The 19,628-nt window shown below is 41.9% G+C and overlaps 2 protein-coding genes across 2 annotated transcripts in view; both read right to left on the minus strand.

Moving 5' to 3' along the window:
* Nucleotides 1–6,169, minus strand: part of b4galt6 (UDP-Gal:betaGlcNAc beta 1,4- galactosyltransferase, polypeptide 6) — a 20,617-nt gene extending 14,448 nt beyond the window's left edge. The window contains exon 1 of the mRNA XM_037769038.1: nt 5,383–6,169. Coding sequence (XP_037624966.1) covers nt 5,383–5,497 — 115 coding nt within the window. The 5' untranslated portion in view covers nt 5,498–6,169. The remainder of the gene's footprint in view (nt 1–5,382) is intronic.
* A 1,585-nt stretch (nt 6,170–7,754) lies between these two features.
* Nucleotides 7,755–18,256, minus strand: ttr (transthyretin (prealbumin, amyloidosis type I)). Its single transcript, XM_037769046.1, has 4 exons — nt 18,104–18,256; nt 14,071–14,210; nt 13,843–13,978; nt 7,755–8,061 (listed from the first exon to the last, which is right to left on the minus strand). Exons 1-4 carry the CDS (start codon nt 18,173–18,175, stop codon nt 7,954–7,956), a joined length of 456 nt encoding a protein of 151 aa, XP_037624974.1. The 5' UTR covers nt 18,176–18,256; the 3' UTR covers nt 7,755–7,953.
* Between the last annotated feature and the right edge of the window lie 1,372 nt (nt 18,257–19,628).

Here is a 19,628-nt window from a genome sequence, read left to right on the forward strand (position 1 = left end):
GTATTGGGACATACTAAATATTTTTCTGGCATACTAAATAGTATGATAGTATGGGTATTGGAACGCACGGTCTGTGTTCGTTTGCCAGGTGATATTTCGTGACTTTGCCCTGACAACTACCCTCAACTATGACTGAAACCAAAGCAGATGTTATACAGTCTGCTCATTCAGCAGACAAACACAAATGTCACCTTTTGGTTTGAGTCATAGTTGAGGGTAGCAGCACTATAGCAGTCAGGGCAAAGTCACAAATATCACCTGGCAAACAAACGCATAACGCTAGCTAACGTTAGAGCTCCGCGTTAGCCAATGTTCGCTAGCGTTAGCCCGCTGTCATATTACTAATACATCAGGCTGGTCATGCCGCTGGTCTCTCTCCCTCAACATTGTGGATGAAACCTTCAATCCAGTTGCTGTACACCTTTGTTGGGGGCAGCACAGTCTTGCTTGGCTAAATAACAGCTATGAGGTGTTCAATCTCTATTTGGTAAAAATTAGTATTGGGCGAATGTAAATTATATATTAATAATCTCGTAAAAATTAAGTTTATGGCGAGACACTTGAATAAATCAGTTGTTTGAAGGAGATGTTTTCACAGCAATATAAAATAGATAATAGAGAGAGAATTATGACCTGTTTAACTTCCTAACACTAGCTCTAATGCCAAGATTTATTTTAATCCAATAATTTATTTCCCTAATTATTTGAATTGTGTTTAATGCAAATAACCACAGTAGATGACAATAATGTACAGTCCAGGGATGCTAATTTTTAATTTTTTTTCTAACCGATAACCGACTATCATTAACCGATTATTAACCGACAAGATAAGTGCATCGCATGAAGCGGTGCTATTTTTAGTGCCTAACAAGGCGCCCAGCTACAACGGAAAGCCGATGGACAAACAGGTTAAATCCATCATTTATCACCAGCTGCAGTGTATGAGCAAAACAGACAACTGAGTCCCCAGTTCACCGGACCGGGAGAGTAACTGTAGCAGTCACGACGCTGCGTGTATTGTCCCAGTAAGTCTCCACCAGTCCATCAGTTAGTTAGTTTAGCTGCGAGGTGGTCAGCAGTGTGTCTGCCTTGCGTAAAGATACTCCGTCAACCCAGCGTAACGATAGCGAGTGTCCGACAGACCGTGTGTTTGTGGCGGCGGTGAGTGTGAGGTTATCGGTGGCGTTATAGCTGTGAACGTAACTGTGCAGTGTGTGTACTAGGGATGTTAATAATTAACCGTTTAACCGTTAACCGACATTAAACATTTGAACCGATTAACGCTATCGGTTAAAAGAAATGTTAATAATAAATCAAAAAGCTGACTCGTCACTTTAAGGAGAAAACCTGGTCCACCTTAAGAGAGTCTGAGCCGGCGTTACAGATACAGGAAGTTGGCTCCCGTCTATAGCTCGCTTGAGCGGAGGAGTTGTAGCCTCGTAGCATTTATTCACCGACAGATTAACTGTACACACACTGTCTGCTACAGCTACGTTCACAGCTAGAACGCCACCGACAACACACACACGGTCTGTCGGGTACTCGCTGAAGTTTCGGCGCGCTGACAGACCGTATGTGTGTGACAACGGCGAGCAGAAAGCTACCAGCAGAGCTAGCATCTGCTAATGTAGCACAAACACACACACACTGTTTGTCGGACAATCGTTATCGTTAATTCGGGCAGACACACAGCTGACAACCTGCTAAACTAAAGACTTTTACAGGAAAAGTGGCTGCATGTCCGCGACACTACACGCAGTACCGTGGGTGCTAACGCTCCCAAACGGTGAACTTGAGACAGTGAACGCAGCACCGTGGCTGCTGCTCTCGTGAGAGTGAACTGGGGACTCAGTTATCTGTTGTGCTCATACACTGCAGCTGGGACACCGCTGCATGCGAGGCACAAATCTCGTTGCTTAACGGTTAATAATCGGTTAACGAAAGTCGGTTATTGGTTAAGATTTTTTTTTTTAAATTAGCATCCCTAGCGTGTACAGTTTATTTGTCGGTGAATAAATGCTACAACTCCTCAAACCCAAACCAATATCCTGTATCTGCAACTCCGGCTCAGACTCACCTAAGGTGGACCAGCTATTCTCCTTTAAGAGCCAAGCCGCTCCTCTGAGATTTGGTCAGCTTTTTAGCTGTTTTTCTAATATTTCTTTTAACCCTTTAACCGATAGCATTAATCGGTTCAAATTCCTAATGTCGGTTAACGGTTCATTATTGACATCCGTATAAAGTACCCTTCCATCCAAAAATAGGGCTCCCCCAGAAGCCACAGTGTAATTTGAAGACTGGAATTTAACATGCCTATAATGTTTTTTGTGTAAAATATATGAAACATTGAATGACATCAGATCTTAAATGTTATTCCTTCATTTAGCACGGAGATTTCAAAAGTTGCTGATAAAATTCCTGAGGGGCAGACAAAAAACATCAAACATCAAAAAGATAATTTCAGACCCTGCCTGCATTCATTATGCTCCTCCATTCATTCATACAGTCTGTATGTCTCTACATTTTACACCGAGTAGCAGCGAGCCAGCACGGATGCCGTCAATAATTTATATCTGTGGAGTCATGCGTTCATGTCACGCTAGTATTCTGTTGTACAGTCACAAACAGAGTCATGATAAATAAATCTATGGCTCAATATTGTCATGGAAACACATTCTTCTGAGCCTTCTAAATAAAAAAACAGGCTGAAAACACCCGGCTTGTAAACACCGTCCTATTCTAACTTTGAAAAATATGGCCTCTACGGCAAAAGCCATGGCTAAAATGACAATTCTTAAAGGTCCCATCTCGTGCTCATTTTCAGGTTCATACTTGTATTTTGGGTTTCTACTAGAACATGTTTACATGCTGTAATGTTAAAAAAAAACTTTATTTTCCTCATACTGTCTGTCTGAATATACCTGTATTTTATACAGCTGTCTGAAACGCTCCGTTTTAGTGCATTTCAACAGAATTGCGTTATTAGGCAACAGTTTTGTTCCATCTTTACTTTATGTCAGCTGATGTTATTCTCATCCACTGCAACAAGAAATAAACTGGGACACATTTAGAATGTTTATGTTTAAAACCGTGAAATGGTCTAAATATTGTAGATTTGTGACATCACAAATGGACAGAAATCCTAACGGCTTGTTTCAAACGCACAATTTCTAAATCCGGGCTGTGTGTTTTTCTCCATATATTGAGCGTTTTGATAGTTTAACAGTATTTATATAGCACTTAAACCTGCTTTATAATAAAAAAGACTTGAAAATCTTGCTTTTTACAATATAGGACCGTTAATACCCCAATTAAACCTACTATGAACGTAGATGTTTAAGACTTCATACACAAAATAAGTGACAATTGTGTCATGTGAGATCTTTACTTCAGGAGTATTTTTCCCCCAAATAAGGCAGTGAGTACATGTAATATAATACTTCGTAGCATAATAAGGGTTGCTGTATTTCGGTACTTCGACCTTTGGTAATAAGCACCATTACAAATACTGTGTAAACCCCCCTTACATAACACCTTAGATTTAATTTACTTACTTTAAATAATGCAATTCAGTACAACAATGCAATTCAAAAACACAATACCCATTCCCCACACCAGCTAATACAACCTAAACTAGAGCACAAACACATTCTGTCTTGGCCATCTTATCCTTTTACATCTACAATCATACTGCTAATCTTCAGTGAATGTTCCTAGAACTGCCTCTCCTCCCAAGCATGACTACTGCTGATTGCCAGTAAAAGCCTGCACTATCAGCACACAACCCCAGTCTACGAAAAAAACAAAACAAAACACTTCCCTCCAGCATGTGATCACCACAGAAATGACCCAGTAAAAAGTAAAATCAATGAAAGCAATATACGCAACAATAAGCAAACCACCACTAGCATCTCCATTCATGTCAAAGAGGATGGAAACATCCACACACACAGAAAGTTATTCGTCAGTATAGTTTTATGGCAAATGCAGTTGGAGATAGAAGTCAAACATCTGGGCTGCATATTACTACACTGTATTATTAGAATAGGGTCTAGTCAACAATCATATCATACATGTGACATTATGGAGTATACTTACATCTTAAAAGGTCCCATATCATGCTAATTTTCAGGTTCATACTTGTATTTTGTGTTTCTACTAAAACATGTTTACATGCTGTAATGTTAAAAAAACAACTTTATTTTCCTCATACTGTCTGTCTGAATATACCTGTATTCACCCTCTGTCTGAAACGCTCCGTTTTAGTGCATTTCAACGGAATTGAAACGAAATTGCGTTGCTAGGCAACAGCTTGGGTCCATGTTTACTTACTGTCAGCTTATGTTATTTACATACACTGCAACAGGAAATAAACTTGAGACACATTTAGAATGTTTACGTTGAAAACCATGTAAAGGTCTAAATATTGTATATTTGTGGCATCACAAATGGACAGAAATCCTAACGGCTTGTTTCAAACGCACAATTTCTGAATATGAGCTGTGTGTGTTCCTCCGTATATTGAGCATTTTGATAGTTTAACAGTATTTATATAGCACTTAAACCTGCTCTAATGTAAAAGACACAAAAATCGCGCTTTTTACAATATGGGACCTTTAATAATCACAATACAAACTAAGGCAGGTTGACCAGAGTTCAGTGTCCCAGAATTGTCATAAAATTGCTCCAGAGACTTTATTCAACAACAAAGCTCAAAGCTGATTTTAACTGGTACATGTGGAGATGGTGGATGATGGTACATTTTGGCACAAGTAGATGTCTAAATCACCAGTCATGGACTGGCCCTACAAAACCCTGAAATGAACACTAACTAGCAGTGATGCCAGAGGTTCATTCATTCACAAGTCAGCTGTGTACCGCCAGCTAAAGCGCACATATCATCCATAAATCCAACACAAGGGGGACAATACTTAGGTCCATATTTACATCCACCTGCCAACGGGGAGACGCAGTTTAACTCTTTAACATCGCAAGATAAGCGAGGACAGGCTAGCTGGACATGATGGCCTGGGGTGGACCTTTCAGCTGTAACAAGGCCTATAGAAGGAGGCTAGGACACGCGTCATATCTACGGGGGTATGCACATGCGCAGTAAAATCTGGCCTGCACTCGTCGAAATTGAACCAATCGCAACGCACGACCACAGCTTGGGTCACACTGCGCATGCGTCGTACCCCACACCCCAAGACCCGTGTCCTAGCCTCATTCTATAGGCCTTGAGCTGTAATAGGTAGTTAGCCCTGTTAGCTAGCTGTTGCTAGCATTAGCATGGACTGTGACAGCTTGTCGGCTGCAGAAGATAACCCACACATTGAACTGTTAACGTTAACCTTGTGGAGGTGTTTTACAGTGTGAACTGACCTATTCCCGGAGCCACGTAGATGAAGTAGAGACAGGTGGTGGACATGGAGAAGAAGAAGATGAAGGCCAGGAACGAGCGGTTGGACATTCGCAGCAGCCGCCTCCAGTTCACCATCTTGGCTTCTCAGGCCCGCAGATCATCCGCCGAGATGAAGCCCATAAAATACTCTTTTGGAGTTAAAAAGTCCTCGAATTGATAAAGGCGACACTGTCATGGAAAAATCTGCACCATCAAAAACAAAGCCCAGAGATGCGTTGCAGCAGGAGAAGGCAGAGAGCTAGCCGGCCTGCTTTCTCCTGCCGAGAGACCTCCAGATGGAAAAAGCAGGCCTGTAACGGTGCGATCAGGCAGAGGAGAGCCGCATGGAGCACCGGCGGTCGGGCATAGTGGAACCGTGACACTACGGGGCTAACAGCTCAGCGGCAGCAGGACTAGGACTAGTTAAGGTCCTCATGGTAGCCTGCCATGGTCGCGGTGTCACCAGACTGCAGGTTGGTGGTTGAAGGGGGCAGGACCCGCTCTCCTTCACCCACACACAGGCTACTGTCGGCCGGCGCGGTGTTTCCAGCCCAGTCGGTGCACCGCTACTTCATCAGACCGAGAACACGGGAGGCCAGTCATGCCACCGGGCGTCTCCTCCTCCACGCTGTTTTTACGCACGATTGTGGCATTCAAAACACACACATTAAGTGAAAGGATAATATGTGTGGGGGAAATAAACTCAATAAAAGAGATGAGAGCAGGTCCGCCTTCTTTTCATTTTTCTGCTGGCACTGCAGAGACCGTTTCCGGTGTAACAGCCACCCCTCCTCCTCCTCCGCGTCGCCATGGAAACCCGTGTGCGCGGCCGGAGGGTCTTCCTCTAGCGCCCTTTTTTTTATTTTATTATTATATTATTATTTATTTAGCGCCTTTTCCCAACCATACATTTGAAAATTAATACAGAAGAGCCAAAGTTGAATTCAAAAGATAAAATGTAAAATTTCAATGTGCAAATTTTTAGCTAAAACTGGAAAAATGGAGAATTCAAAGGGACAATAAAATGAAAAAGAAAACAACCCCATTAGCCTATTGTTATTATTATTATTATTATTATTGTTATTATTATTATTATAAGCCTATTATTATTATTATTATTATTATTATTATTATTATTATTATTATTATTATTATCATTATTATTATTACTACTATTATTATTATTATTATCATTATTATTATTATTATTATTATTATTATTATTATAAGCCTATTATTTTAACTATTATTTATTTATGTATTTTATTGGAGGGAGAAAACAATATGGCACCCACCAGTGGCAGGGAAAACTAAATCAGTAAAATGTTTCCAAGTGGTCTCTGCAGACACATCTTAAAGGTCCCATATTGTAAAAAGTGAGATTTTAATGTCTTTTACATTATAAAGCAGGTTTAAGTGCTTTATAAATACTGTTAAACTATCAAAACGCTTAATATACGGAGAAACACACACAGCCCGTATTCAGAAATTGTACGTTTGAAACAAGCCATTAGGAATTCTGTCAGTTTGTGATGTCACAAATATACAATATTTAGACCATTACACAGTTTTAAACATAAACATTCTAAATGTGTCCCAGTTTATTTCCTGTTGCAGTGTATGTAAATAACATCAGCTGACAGGAAGTTAACATGGACCCAAACTGTTGCCTAGCAACGCAATTTCGTTGCAATTCCATTGAAATGCACTAAAACGGAGCGTTTCAGACAGAGGGTAAATACAGGTATATTCAGGCAGACAGCATGAGGAAAATAATGTTTTTTTTTAACATTACAGCATGTAAACATGTTCTAGTAGAAACACAAATACAAGTATGAACCTGAAAATGAGCACGATATGGGACCTTTAATGTTAGCCTACTTGACTATAAAGGTTCTGCAAAATAAGAGACTGACAATCAACAGTTATGTATATTCATGTTAAGTTATGTTTTACCCTATTATTAGTAGAATATCGATGCATAACAAATTTTTTGCATGCTGCGTGCGCACATTTCCATCTCATTGTGGTCACCTCTATAGACATCCCTTTGCCACCTCAGTTAAAAATTCCTAGAATTGCCGCTGTTACCGGGAACAGGCCTACTCAAATTTAAAAACACCACACGGAGGCATTATGGCCCCCTTTTTTTTACCGAGCCACCTTGAGTTCAGTCACAGCACTCAGTGAGACGTGTGTCACCCTCTGGAGTCACTGAGATGAACTTTCTAGTTTCCTGTTTTCAGCCTGCTCGTTCCTCCACTCTGCCCGGCGCTGTGTGGGACTCTGAGTCCCAATAAACTGCTGTGTGTGTTTTCATGGTGATGAAGGAACATGTCAGCCAGTGACACAATGAGGCTCATTCATGTGTTTTAATGGAGCTCTATGGCACAGAGGAAGAAGATAGGATACCCTATCAGGCTATGATACTGTACACACACACACAATACTTGTTATTAGATAGATTCAGTGTTGGTTTTGGATCAGCACGTGAGATTTGTCGACAAGAAGAGAAAAACAGATGATCTCCAGCCTTCACGGTGGGATGTGTATCACTGGTGTGCGACGGTGACCACGGCTGTGGTGGTGAAGGAGTACGGACTGAGCAGCAAGGCCAAGGTGTAGTGTCGATGACCTTCAGCATGGGCCTCAAACACCACCTGCACTCACACACACATGACACCACACGGTCAATGACAGAAACATTTTCACTCAGTGTGACCTACTGTATACAGTGGAGGCTAAAGTCATTGTTAAGTACAGGAGGGAGAGAGAGAGACAGAGAGATATATATTTTACGACAGAGTATTAGGGTCACATTGAGGGGGAAAAAAAATCAGAGATTTCGAGAATAAAGTCACAATTTTACGAGAAAAAAAGTAATTCCTTCCTCCACAAAAGAGTCAGTTTCCTCCAGCAGGTCCGTGTGGTTCTTTCTTCGGAATAAACGCAGTTTCTTGCACAATCTTTTCAAGGTCCTGATACTGATGATAATGTGGTGCTGATGTGCCAAAAGATGAAGTATTTTGTTATTTGTGAAACCTGAACTAAAGTATAACTTCACAAGATACTCCACGTTCCTCATTTCCACACTATAACCCCTCTAAAATCACACGTAAAATTACTACTTTAAAATATTGTGACTTTATTCTCATAATATTACATCTTTTTTCTCTTAAACTTATGACTTTATTGTCATAATATTATGACTTTATTCTCGAATTCTCAGATTTATTTATTTTTCCTCAATGTCGCCCTAATACTCCGTCATAATATTTAACCTTCAAAGTCTTGAACTATAGAAGCAGTATAGAGTTGAATGCGTTCCATGTTTGGCACCACCCACCTCAAAATGCTTCCACTTCTGAAAGTGAAGTCTGAGTTGAAATGAAACTGAAGTTAGAAGCAACGTGGCTGATATGAAAGAAGGTTTACAGATACACTATATGTTTAAAGCTTTGGTGCGACAGTAATAAAGACTGTGGTCGACGTGATAACAGCCAAATCAGACACAAACTGAATGCACACGCTGTGATACAAATGGACGACTGCTGTATGAATCAAAGTGAATGAAGAAGAGAAGGAGGCCATTAGATAATGATAACAGATGACTTTTGGCCATGCTGTTCTGGGAAGTGTTACCTCACCCTGTAGATAAACAGCAGAATAGCAAACAGCATGCTTGAACATGCTAACGTAAATACTGCTGCTTCAAGACCAGAGGCCGGAACTACGAAGTGAGTTCAACATACCCAGGGTGTCTTCTCATTATCTGGTTTAACTAACCCTAACGACCGAGATCAGGCTAAACGGTCCCACGACGGTGGTTATCAACTACCCGTACCGTACCCCGGTAAGAAGTGATCCACCTTCGTAGGACGGAAAACCCTGAAGGGTTAAACCTGAAGTTACCCTTCTAACGTTACTGCTTGGTAGTACAGGCCTCAGATCAGACAACGGAAGATAAGCCGTTACAGTCTCTCTCAGCTCTTTTTCATTCTTCACAAAACTATTTCTGTCACTTTCATATCAACAATTGAGTGCAACACTATGAATGTCTTCCAGGAGAGACAGTCAGGAGAAAATGTGCTCAGTTATGTCCATATTTAAATGAGATGAATGAGTCTCCCTCCCTCTGTGATGGCTTACTCTTCCTGTGCTGTTGTCAGAACAAGTATAAACACTTTTAATTTGTGACGTGGTCAGACAGCATGTCGACAAAAGCTGTTCTGATCAAGTATACCCCGGTGCTCAAGCTCCAAAAGATCCGCCCTTTTGGCAACAAACCTGAAACCCGTAGTGTCTGTCTGTCTGTCTGTCCATCCATTTGATACTGGTGCTAATGGTCCACACATAATGTGGCAGTGTGATGTTTGACCAGAAAGCAGCAGTGTTGCTGCGCCCACCTTGTCTTTAACAACAGTGAGGGACAAGGGGTTTGTCAACAGTGCAACACAAGGCACGACATGAAAAAGTCCCATCCTTAAAGCTGCAGTAGGCAGTATATTTTTGGCATCATTGGGCAAAAAATCCATAATAACCTTTCAGCATATTGTAATTCAAGTGTTCTGAGAGATAACTAGACTTCTGCTCCTCCTCATGGCTCTGTTTTCTGGCTTTAGAAAATCTAACCCGTGATGGGAGACTTTGACCAATCACAGGTCATTTCATTGAGAGAGCATTCCTATTGGCTGTGCTCCGGTCTTGGCGTTCCTTCAAAAAATTCCACAATGGCGACGGCGTCACAAACTTTCTCATTTTACAGCTAAACCGTGCACAACAAGATGATTATAAAAACATTTGCTCAGATCAGCTCTTACTGCTTGTTTTCATCCGGTCTGAGAAATCTTGCAGATGCCGTTAGGAGCATCGGAGGACACAGGAGGACACAGAGGCACATGATTTTATAGAAATAGCTTTTTTTAATCATATTTGCTCCAATCTCGCCTACTTCAGCTTTAATGCCTTTACACACCAAGTCCATATTTTTTGTATGTGTGTGTTGTTGTTTTTTTCTTCTTTTTTCTTTTTTTTTTTACAGTTTTTCTCATTCGCTTTGACTCAATTCTCAAATGAGAATATTTTTTTTCTAAACAATAAGTTCAAATCTCTGAACAATTAGTTTGTCATTCACAACAGAATAGAATGTTTCAGTCATTCAAGCAAATTGCAAATGTGTTGGCACACGTGCAAGAGAGTCAAACATCCCTTCATCGTTTGAGCCATCACATGCAAAATGATCTGTTCAATTATCAAAATCTGTCAGACATACATGTATATTCCATAAATATCTATGACGACGAGGTACAATTTGTTGTTTTTGAACTGAACTACTGCAGGATTTTTCATTGTTGTTGTTGTTGTTGTTGTTGTTTTTTGGCATAGATGACTTTTTGTGGCAAAATTTCTGTTCGCTGTATATGGCTTTACATGAAAGATCAAAAGTGAATTTTCTGTTTATACTACATGTAACACATTGCTACACAAATACTGCAAATGTACTGTATACATACAAATGTGCATATCCTTGTTCTGCGTAACTATTACAGTATTGTAGAGTATTTGACCTGTTGTTGAAATGGGAATCTAAAAAGCTCAGAGCGATATGGTACAATAAGGTCAGCTGTCAGTGTCAACCAAAAAGAAGAACAACAAAACAGAGATTCACCGACGATCAACCTCTTTGGCCATTCTTGGATTAGCCGTGAGCTAGACTGTGTCGTCACTGCAATGATGACGGCGGCTGTACTACGTTGACTCCATCAACTGGTCTAAGTTTGAGATTCTGCCTCTAACTCACATAGACTAGGATGCTGAGATTGGGGACTTACTCTATAAGTACACAACTCAACCCATTAAATACCTCGGAACCATGTTTCCACAAACCCAATTGACATATTCAAACTCAATTTTACTCCCTTAGTACACAATATCAAAGAAGATCTGGATAGGTGGAATAAACTCCCACTTTCACTAATTGGCAGCATCTCCACTGTTAAAATGAATATTCTCCCGAAAATAAACGATCTATTATCCATGACCCCTGTTAACCCACCCCCAGGCTGGTTCTCCTCTCTAAACTCAGCAGTTAACACATTTTACTGGAAAGGAAAAAGACCTAGGATCAAATTAACCACACTCCAAAAACCCAAACAGTATGGCGGACTAGATGCACCAAATTTTTACCTCTACTTCCTCTCGCACCAGCTTCAGTATATCCAACACTGGACATACAACTCCAACTCTACCTGGCTCGATACTGAACAAACCATTTGTAAGGACCACCCCATTCAGCATATTGCTTTCATAGATAAACCAGTCAAAACCCTCAGCTGCCTCAAATCTTGCACCATAAATACCACTTTCACTCGCCTGGCGAAAAGCTAACGACATATTCAACCTCAAACTATCTCCTTCAACTCTCACCCCTATCTGGCATAACCACATGTTTAAAATCAATAAAGAACCCATCACCTTTCCAGCATGGAAGCAGAGCGGAGTAACCAGCCTGGGTCACCTTTTCAGTAGTGGCTGTCTCACGACCTTTGACCTTCTTAAACAAACATACAATCTACCCCACCAGTGTCACTCACTACCAGTACATACAGTTGAAAGAGACCATAAAAAAGAAAATTGATATTCATAACTTCCACAACCTCACCCCTCCGCTATTGCTAAAACTAAAGTCATTTCAACCCAAAAAACTCTTATCACAGATATACAAACTCTTTTCACACCACGATAACACAGTTTCGATACCAACAGACAAATGGACATCAGACCTGAATAGACATCAATCAATCACATATTAAAAAAACATGCAACAATACATTCGCCATGTCATCCAACTCAAAAATTCAGCTAATTCAATACAAGGTACTACACAGAACACACATCACCACTCACAACATGTATAATATGGGCTTTATAGACAACAACACCTGCACTCACTGTCCAACTGCATTAGACAATCACATCCATGCATTCTGGCTTAGTTAGTTAGTTAGATGATTTTGGTCAGAGGTCATGAGAGAGCTGTCTGAGATCCTCAACCTCAGCATCCCCCCTCCCCCTCCATCTCTCTGCTAGGCGACCTACCGCATTTTCAATTCCACAACATCTCCAAACATTCATACTAATTGCATTAACCGTTGCCAAGAAAACCATATTACTGAACTGGAAAGACAGAACAAAATGATCAGTAAACCATTGGCTCAATCTGCTAACCAACCACTCTAACTTAGGACAACTCACATCAACCTTAAAGGACAATTTCACCTCATTCCATAACACCTGGTCTCCTTTGCTGCAGTACATTCAGAGCTGATTCCCCTCTACACCACCCCACACAGATTTGTTCAAATACAATAACTCAAAATAACCCACAATGCACCTCCTCAACATTGCCAGTCATGACAGGTTCTCCCCCCTCCCTCCTCCAATTGTTTGTCTGGTCTTTGCGTTTTGTTCTGCTTTTTTTCCCGTTGCTTTTGTATACTGTGTTGTCTTGTAATGTACTGTAATATGTTATTAAAGCAAAAATAAAAAAGTAAAAAATTATGACGGCGGTTGGAACCGCCCACTTTGAGCTTCATAACGGCTCTTCAGAAACCTATGGGTGACGTCGCAGAGACTACGTCCATAATTTATACAGGCTATGGCCTTCACAGACGGCGCACGAGCTACGAGCACGCACAGTATTTTGTACAAACAAAATATTTTGCAAAGAAGCAAGAAGTCAACGAGTGTTACCGTCAAAACGCCACAAACCAAACTCCTCAATGCCGGGGGGGAATTGTAATTAACTGTTAACTCACATCTCATGGACGCACTTTATCGCCTTTATACCATCCCTGTTAAGAAAGGAGTCAAATATCACATGTCTTCTAATGAAACAAAGGTTGACAGGTTGAATATCCAATATATCACAATTGGATTCGGCTGGCAAAATGTTTACTCAAATGTAGATTTCCAAGATCACCTGTTTTAAAAGCTAATTGTCCATCTTTCTGATTCATTGTTTTTCTTCTCAGTTGACGTTATTTGGTGCAGGACCAAGAGCTGCGACAACTTGCCTCCTTGCTCACAGTAGATCTCCCCGCGCACCCTCGCGGGGAGAACTACGGCGAGCATAAACCCCTCTTAACCTCCATGGCCCACCACAGTCACCACTGTGAGGGCTCCCGCTGGCTCATATAAAACAAATCCTGAAAAATAGGAGTGCCACAGAGAAGACACGGCTTTAGGTTGAGGACTTTTTTTCACAACCTCAGCAACAAAAAGATACAACCACATGGTTCAGCTGCATATGGGGCTCGACCAAACACAGGAACCTCTTCTTTACCAACAGTGCTGCTTTGCTGAGGTTGAGGAAAGGGGGTGGAGGGGTGCTGGACAGTAGGACACCGTGTAGCTCTGACCAGCAGGTGGTTCATACTCACATCAGCTGCTTCATGGAACGGCACGCTGCCCTCATTCTTCCAGTACGTTTTGGTATCAAACTCAACACGATACACTCCTGCTGGGAACTGCTGCTCTGTGATCAGATTATGGACCTCTCCAGTGGCATCTGTCATCCTGCAGTGAGGAAGAGTGAAATCTGTTTGCATGCTTTGTACATATCAAACAGATCACGAGGAGAGACATTCTGTTTCATATAATGTACTTACCCGGTAGCGATCTGCGTCCATCCCCCATCATCAGTCCTCTGAGACACCTTGAGTGCCACTGACCCGGCTGGAGTCCCTTTCACGGCATCCAGGATTTTCACCATCAGAGGACATTTGGCGTCGGTGTCCCCATGTTTCTCCTGCAGCACAGACACAAGCCGGGACTCATATACCTCATATCTGCTGCTCATTGTAACACTTCACTACCAGGGCTGGTTCAATGTTCATGCACCATGCTCATTATATGACTGTAATGTAGTGCTTCTTTCACGTTGTGCATTAAAGTGTCAGTAGGCAGTATATTTTTGGCATCATTGGGCAAAAATTCCATAATAACTTTTCAGCATATTGTAATTCAAGTGATCTGAGAAATAACTAGACTTCTGCTCCTCCTCATGGCTCTGTTTTCAGGCTTTAAAAAATCTAGCTAGTGACGGGAGACTTTGACTAATCACTGCTCATTTCATTGAGAGAGCGTTCCTATTGGCTGTGCTCCGGTCATGTGACCAGAACTTGGCGTTCCTTCACCAGATTTTACAATGGCGGCTGCGTCACAAACTTCCTCATTTTAAAGCTAACCCGTGCACTACAAGATGATTCTGAAAACGTTTGAGGAGATAAATAGACATTAACGTAACAGAATATTGATTCATATTTGATCAGCGCTGCCTAGTTTGACCGTTTGGTCGGGGTTCGCGAGTGATTGACAACCGGCTCTCATAGACGGCAGCTGGACAGCAGACCTCAGATCAGCACTTACTGCTTGTTTTCCTCCGGTCTGTGAAATCTTTCAGATGCGGTTAGGAGCACCGGAGGACACAGAGGGACATGATATTTTTCAGATTACCTGTTTCATGTACTACTGTCACGATATAGAGACCGTTTTATAGAAATAACTTTTTTTAATCATATTTGCTCCAATCTCGCCTACTTCAGCTTTAAATAAAGTAAGAGGGAATTAAATTGCCAGCAGACAATGCTCTTCATTGGTATCACTGGTGGTAATACTGGATAATAACTGGTAACTAAGGAAACCAATCCAATGGTCCTGCTGCCCAAAATAGTCATCAGTTATCATTGACTCGATTGGTTTCAGTCATGATAACTATTGAGTCAAATGTGAGCTGTTTTTATTCTGCAAGTCAAGACTTAAAAGTGCCGTGACGGACGAGTCAGCACAGAACAAACTCTTTTATTTCATTTTCTTAAATGTATAAATCATTGCGGGTCGGTGTCCCATGCGCGCTCGCATGTGGCTACGCTGTTCAGACTCAGACTCCAACACAAACTACACGGAAGCACCAAAACCGCAAAGTTCTATCTAGTGAAGCCCGTCTGTTAAACAGTGTTGGCCGCAGTCGGAGGATGCGGGGGAGACCGTAGCTTTGGTCTCCAGGGCCGGAGTCTCTGCTGTACTCTGCTCCTCTGCCTGCCTTCACTCACACACCGCGCTCGTTCTCACTCGCTCTCTCGCTCCACCTCTCACGCGGTCGGGAGGCTGAGGCAGGAAAAGCCAACACTAGGATCAGCAGTGATTCATGGAGAGACCTTCGTCTGGTCAGCTAACATTACTGCCAAGCAGGTGTGATATAGAGTGATATTGTGGTTTTAGCTGACGTGTGTCGCCTCACTGTTTTGAGCGATGCTCGTTCATGTCTATTTAGAGCGAGCACAAGCGCGAGCAACAGGACGCTGACTTTCGGTGACTTAACGGCCACAGGTGTCTTAACGGCCACAGGTGTCCATAAGCAATTTCTGATTTTTACATAGAGTCCCTTTAAGTTTACAAATGAATCCAAAGGGAGAACATCTTCTTAACAGGTGTGATACACAACAATAGACAACAAGACATTACTGAAATATATAAAGTGTAGATGGAAATATGGCTTGAAAGATCTGAAGCTTAAAGTTGATGAAAATCGTTTCCAAACACAGAGATCTCTTGTTACATTAGGTGTGTGATTAGGAGTGTGATGAGGAGTAGTGATGAAGATGAATGGGATTCTTCATTTAATGGTTTTTGGTTCAGTGTGAATTTACCTGTAAAAGCCATGGATGGAGATGCGTGATTTAGAAGCTCTGATTTTAACTAAACAGGCTAAATGTGACAACGCTGATTATTAGTAACTAGAGAGCATCTTGTGACAGGATGACGCCAGCCGGCGCCGCCACGCCAAATCTGACCACAGGTGTAAAGCTGTCTTTGAACTCGGCCTTCATTTGATCTCAACTACACACCTGGAACGTTTCCTGACTGCATCTGGAACAGCTGTTACACTGGGAGACAGACAGACAGAGAGACAGAGGGACAGAGAGACAGAGAGACAGACAGACAGATAGACAGACAGAGAGATAGACAGACAGACAGACAGAGACACAGACACAGACAGACAGACACCTGGCAGAGTCCTCCTAACCTCCTCTGTGGTGGTCCCTGCTGCAGTAGACAGTAGGTGGTCTCCTACCTATCTGGCGTGGAGAGGAGGTCGTGTTGCTCTGGCTCTATCTATCTGGCGTGGAGAGGAGGTCATGTTGCTCTGGCTCTATCTATCTGGTGTGGAGAGTAGGTCGTGTTGCTCTGGCTCTATCTATCTGGCATGGAGAGGAGGCTGTGTTGCTCGGGTTCTATCTATCTGGCGTAAAGAGGAGGTCGTGTTGCTCTGGCTCTATCTGTTTGGCGACGCCTGGAAGCTGCTTGACATCCTCCTGGATCCACTTTCTCACACACGTTCACATTATATGTATTATTTTTTGTCATATGGATTGTCTATGTTGTATTTTCATTATGCTGTTACTCTGTACACACCACATCTATTGCACGTCTGTCCATCCTGGAAGGGCAATCCCTCCTCTGTTGCTTTCTACAGAGCTGCTATCTCCTGTGTTTACAGTACAGAGCAGGTAAGGACGTCATGAGGGTGAACCAGGTACAGGCAGGTCACTGAACCCACCGCTGCTCCACAGATTGATTTGGTCTACTGGCCTAGGTGCTGGGAGTTCATCAAAGTTTCTCTTTTAGCAGTTTATTCAGTAATAGTCAATGTATTAGTGTTGTTACCAACCACCACAGTTTGTGAGTCCTCATGATGTGGTCCTGGAGACCTCTACTGCAGCAGGGACTACCACAGAGGAGGTTTGGAGGACTTTAAAATGTGTTTATATGTCTGTCTGTGGACAGATTTTGTCACTGCGATAGCTTCTTTACTTTACCGGTATGTAGTTGAGATCAAAATGCCCCCCCTCCACGCCCACTTTACACACCTGGCCTGATTTGGCATTGCGGCTGGTGTGATCCCATCTCATGATTGTCTTAAGTTAAAATTGTGTTAAAACCATGGTGCGTTCAGCTACATCGTATTTAGAAACGCTGAATCCAGTCTCATTTTTTAAACTAGAATGGCATTCGGAGAGGTCTGCGCTCTACGAAAGCCAAGGTGTGTGACTTTCAAAAACAGATCACAGCTCACAGCTGGCGGTACCATGAGGTGGACGGTTTGTTATTAACACGGTGTGTTTCTGTGTAACATATCGGCTGATGCCTCTCTCATTCAGCAGCCTTGTTATGTCTGTATAACGTTACACTACGTTGTCTCTCATCCCGTCATCTACCGCTTTTTTCTGATTATGATCGGGATCGCAACCAAAATCTAATGGATTGTTGATTATGCTACACCCCACTCCAACAAAAGATTTCATTCAAATCCATCGCAAACTTTTGGAGTAATCCTGCTAACAGACAAACAACTTTAATTACACTCAACTACACAACATATTGTTGGAAGATAATAATTTAGTTTTTCTTGAACCTCACACTAAAACCCAGCTTATTTTATTGTAATCCTGTTGGCAGAATTAGATTTTAAATGCCAACAAATATTCAAAACCTACAGACTGAATATGAGATCTATAGCATGTACCCACAAAACCACCATTTTCTTATTGTATAGGTCTTTAAAATAATGGATGTAATTGCATTTATAATTATTTTGTATAACACAAACTCATATCACAGATATTGCTCGCAGACACTGACCGTTGGGGTGGGGGCGCTGTTGCAGAGCAGCACGACAGAGGCTAGAAGCAGACACCGCAGTGGTTGGAGCATAGTCGGGCTGGTGGGCAGACGGACGGACGGACAGACTGACAGAAATCACTGGTGCTCGCACATGACCTGCACGGTCTCAGGCCTTTTATAACAGCAGCTGTCCTCCCCCCACTTCCTCCCTCCCTCACCCACCCTGCTGCCAGCTCTGTGGACCATGTCAATGAATAACTCAGACCGAATCAGTGTAGACTTGCCTGTTTTTGACGCAAAAAACAACTTTGTTACAGTGATAACAGTAAATTGAGTGATTCGTTGCCTCCACCTCTATCTACAGGCGTCATAATATATTTAACATGTCAGATTAATCAACCATGATAGAACCGAATGCATACCAAACATTTTTACATTTTTGAGTGTTTTATATAGGAAGACACAATTACACATTGATTTTATATAAGAGGACACAACTACACACTGATTTTATACAAAAAGTCACAACTACACACTGATTATATATAATAGGACAGAACACTGATTTTATATAATAGGACACAACTACACACTGATTTTATATAAGAAGACACAACACTGATTTTATATAAGAGGTCACAACTACACATTGATTTTGTATAAAAAGACATTGATTTTGTATAAGAGGACACAATTACACATTGATTTTATATAAGAAGACACAATTACACATTGATTTTATATAAGAGGACACAATTACACATTGATTCTATATAAGAGGACAGAACACTGATTTTATATAATAGGACACAACTACACACTGATTTTATATAAGAAGACACAACACTGATTTTATATAAGAGGTCACAACTACACACTGTATTTATAGAAGAGAGCAGAATGGATTTGGGGGCGAATAGCGGCAGGACGGCGTGGGCAGAGAATGGCGGCCTGACTGCACTCTGCTCACCCCGGACCAGATCCCGGCATGGGCGGCATGCGCAGCATGGAGGACGTTCCCACTGCAACGTACTGGGTGCTGTGTCACCCCGTCATTGGACTGACAGGCTTCTAGTGACACAGACACACGCACGCAAAGTTCATTGCCATCCAGAGCCTGCAGTGATTCTACTAGAACATGTTTACATGCTTTAATCGTTGTGATTGGTCAAGTGAACCTGACTTTTCGGACTCCACCTCAGCTCGCTCACAAACTAGCCGCTCGGCAAAGTTTGTTACTTAGTGACATCACCACGTTACGGAAGAAAAGACAGGACTTCGATCAAGGCGTTTCAGGCAGTTCAGGAGCAGTGTTTCTGTGGGGGGAGAGGAACTCCCTTTGGTCTGGACTTTTTGCTTTGTACCTTTGCAGACCTTTTACATGCACAAAAAACGTTATAACACACTAAAGGAAAGGGAAAAAGCACAAAAGCATCAAAAAAGAGAAAAGGTCTGGAATGCTTGGAAGTGCAAACAAGTGTAATGAAGATGCTCTTTGGAAGGGAACACAAAAGTTTGAAAAAGAAGGAAGGTCCAGGGCACT

The sequence above is a fragment of the Sebastes umbrosus genome, chromosome 5 (genome assembly GCF_015220745.1).
Source record: "Sebastes umbrosus isolate fSebUmb1 chromosome 5, fSebUmb1.pri, whole genome shotgun sequence".
Taxonomy (NCBI): Eukaryota; Metazoa; Chordata; class Actinopteri; order Perciformes; family Sebastidae; genus Sebastes; species Sebastes umbrosus.

What these genes read in the sequence shown, in the direction of transcription:
- ttr (XM_037769046.1), bottom strand. Translation starts at nt 18,175, where the DNA reads ATGCTCCAACCACTGCGGTGTCTGCTTCTAGCCTCTGTCGTGCTGCTC. An exon ending in ACAGCGCCCCCACCCCAACG is followed by an intron (nt 14,211 to 18,103) that starts GTCAGTGTCTGC and finishes TCTGTGCTGCAG; the next exon opens with GAGAAACATGGGGACACCGA. An exon ending in TGGACGCAGATCGCTACCGG is followed by an intron (nt 13,979 to 14,070) that starts GTAAGTACATTA and finishes TCCTCACTGCAG; the next exon opens with GATGACAGATGCCACTGGAG.